Below are 2,038 nucleotides of genomic sequence, written 5' to 3'. Positions count from 1 at the left end.
CCCCTCCCTCTCCTCTCCTCTCTGACTTCAGGTCCCTCTCCTCTCCTCTCCTCTCCTCCCTGACTTCAGGCCCCTCCCTCTCCTCTCCTCTCCTCTCTGACTTCAGGCCCCTCCCTCTCCTCTCCTCTCCTCTCTGACTTCAAGCCCCTCCCTCTCCTCCTTGACTTCAAGCCCCTCCCTCTCCTCTCCTCCCTGACGTCAGGCCCCTCCCTCCTCCCTGGCCTCAGGCTCCGCCCCCTCCTCCACAGAGTGTCAGTCTGTGGCTTCATCATGGCGTCTCTCAGCCTCCTGCTGCTCAGTGCAGCTCTGATTCATGCAGCTCAGGTAGGATGAGTCTCTTCTTGTTTCACAGTAAACTGTTGTTGATGCTGTGTTGTCATGGTAACCTGAGACTGATGCTGTCATCTTCAACAGTCAACATGGTTACATCATGCTACTGTGTGTGTGTGTGTGGGGGGGGGGGGTTCATTTATCACACTGACCAGATTTAAAATGACTCAGGTCCGTCTGAAGGTCTGAGGATCTGGATCTGGGTTTGGACCAGAACCAGAACAGATCCATCCTGATAAACAGCATAAATGTGTGTGTGTGTGTGTGTGTGTGTTTGTGCGCGCGCACTTACAAGAACATTTCATTTCATCTGCTGTCACCATGGGGACAGGAGATGGTTACTATGGCAACAAAGAGCCACATCACAGAGGATACTGCAGGTCTCCTGACACAAACTGTGTGTGTGTGTGTGTGTGTGTGTGTGTGTGTGTGTGTGTGTGTGTGTGTGGACTGATAACAGGATAATTATTAACTCTGTTTCCTCTGAAAGGAAATTTGTTTTGGACTCAGAGCAGCGATGATTTCCTGTTCAAACCAYAGAAGAACCAGAAATAAACGAACCTGTTGTAGAAATATTTATTTATCAAACACAGAAATACTTGGTCCAATAATGAAGTATACTCTGTGGGATGATTTTATTACAACAACATCAGACTGAGCCCTGCTCTATATATACAGTTTAACAAACATTATTACATCATCTTCATAAAAGAAGATCTGATCCTGGGTCAGTGGAAAACACAAAGATAAACACAAGTGATATCTAAGAATGACTGTTAGCAGATCTTGTTGTGGTTATACTGTCTGATGAACACAGTGTCATTAAAGTGTTATTTCTGTTACACTCCACATACCTGACCCTYAYACTGACCCCAGGTGTTGGTCCACATCAGGAGCACTGAGGTCCCACAATGCTGTGCTTTTCTGGGAAATGTCTGCAGGATTTAGCCAAAGTGTGTCTACACACCCCTACACACACTTACACACACATTTCTCTACAATAATACATAATGTTGACCTAAAATATCTATTCATATTATATGTAACACTTATAAAATATAAAAGTCTTAATGAGAACAACAGGAACATTTGAATAAAACACACAGTTATTTATCATCTTAAGGAAATGGTTCATCATGCTCAGTATTTAACTGTAACTAAATTATTTATCACATACAACAGTTACAGCCTGTCTGTTGCTCTAAACTTTTTAAATTTTCTTAAATACATTTAATAAAACCAGCTTTTTAAACTAGATTAAAGTTAATTGTAGGAGGATGAGCAGCGAACTGAAATGACCTTTTCCCTCCGGACTTCCTGTTCAGACAACAAGCAGTAGTCCTGGGAACAAAGTGATGACACCAGTACAGACCTGTTTACACCAGTCAGCACCACAGAGWGACAGGACTCCTCTTCAGTCCAGCTGCAGTACAGGACAGAAACCTGGGACTGTTTTTATCTCATCTACAGTCTCCCTGAGGAGACTGACAGGAAGACAGACCGGAGCCCAGCAGAGGATCCTCTCAGGGTTACTATAGTTCACTAAAACTAATAAACATTCAAAACTGAAATTGATAAAACATTTTAGTTTACTAAAATAATTAAAAACTGTAATAAAATTTAAAAACGGTAACAAAAACTGTATAACTTTTTTAGAAAGCTAACTAAAACTATTTGAAATTATAGATAAATATACTTAGTTTTAGTG

At 42.0% G+C, this 2,038-nt stretch overlaps 1 protein-coding gene across 1 annotated transcript in view; it reads left to right on the top strand.

The window, feature by feature from the left end:
* Positions 1-224: 224 nt before the first annotated feature.
* The window catches only part of pcsk1nl (proprotein convertase subtilisin/kexin type 1 inhibitor, like), a 6,505-nt gene continuing 4,691 nt past the window's right edge, over positions 225-2,038 (top strand). Inside the window, exon 1 of the mRNA XM_014026148.1 lies at positions 225-324. Within this exon, the coding sequence (XP_013881602.1) occupies positions 271-324 (54 nt within the window). The 5' untranslated portion in view covers positions 225-270. The remainder of the gene's footprint in view (positions 325-2,038) is intronic.

The sequence above is a fragment of the Austrofundulus limnaeus genome, unplaced genomic scaffold (assembly GCF_001266775.1).
Source record: "Austrofundulus limnaeus strain Quisiro unplaced genomic scaffold, Austrofundulus_limnaeus-1.0 Scaffold530, whole genome shotgun sequence".
NCBI classification, from domain to species: Eukaryota; Metazoa; Chordata; class Actinopteri; order Cyprinodontiformes; family Rivulidae; genus Austrofundulus; species Austrofundulus limnaeus.
Note: the sequence above shows the minus strand (reverse complement) of the source record. Positions and strands in the feature narration are given on the sequence as shown.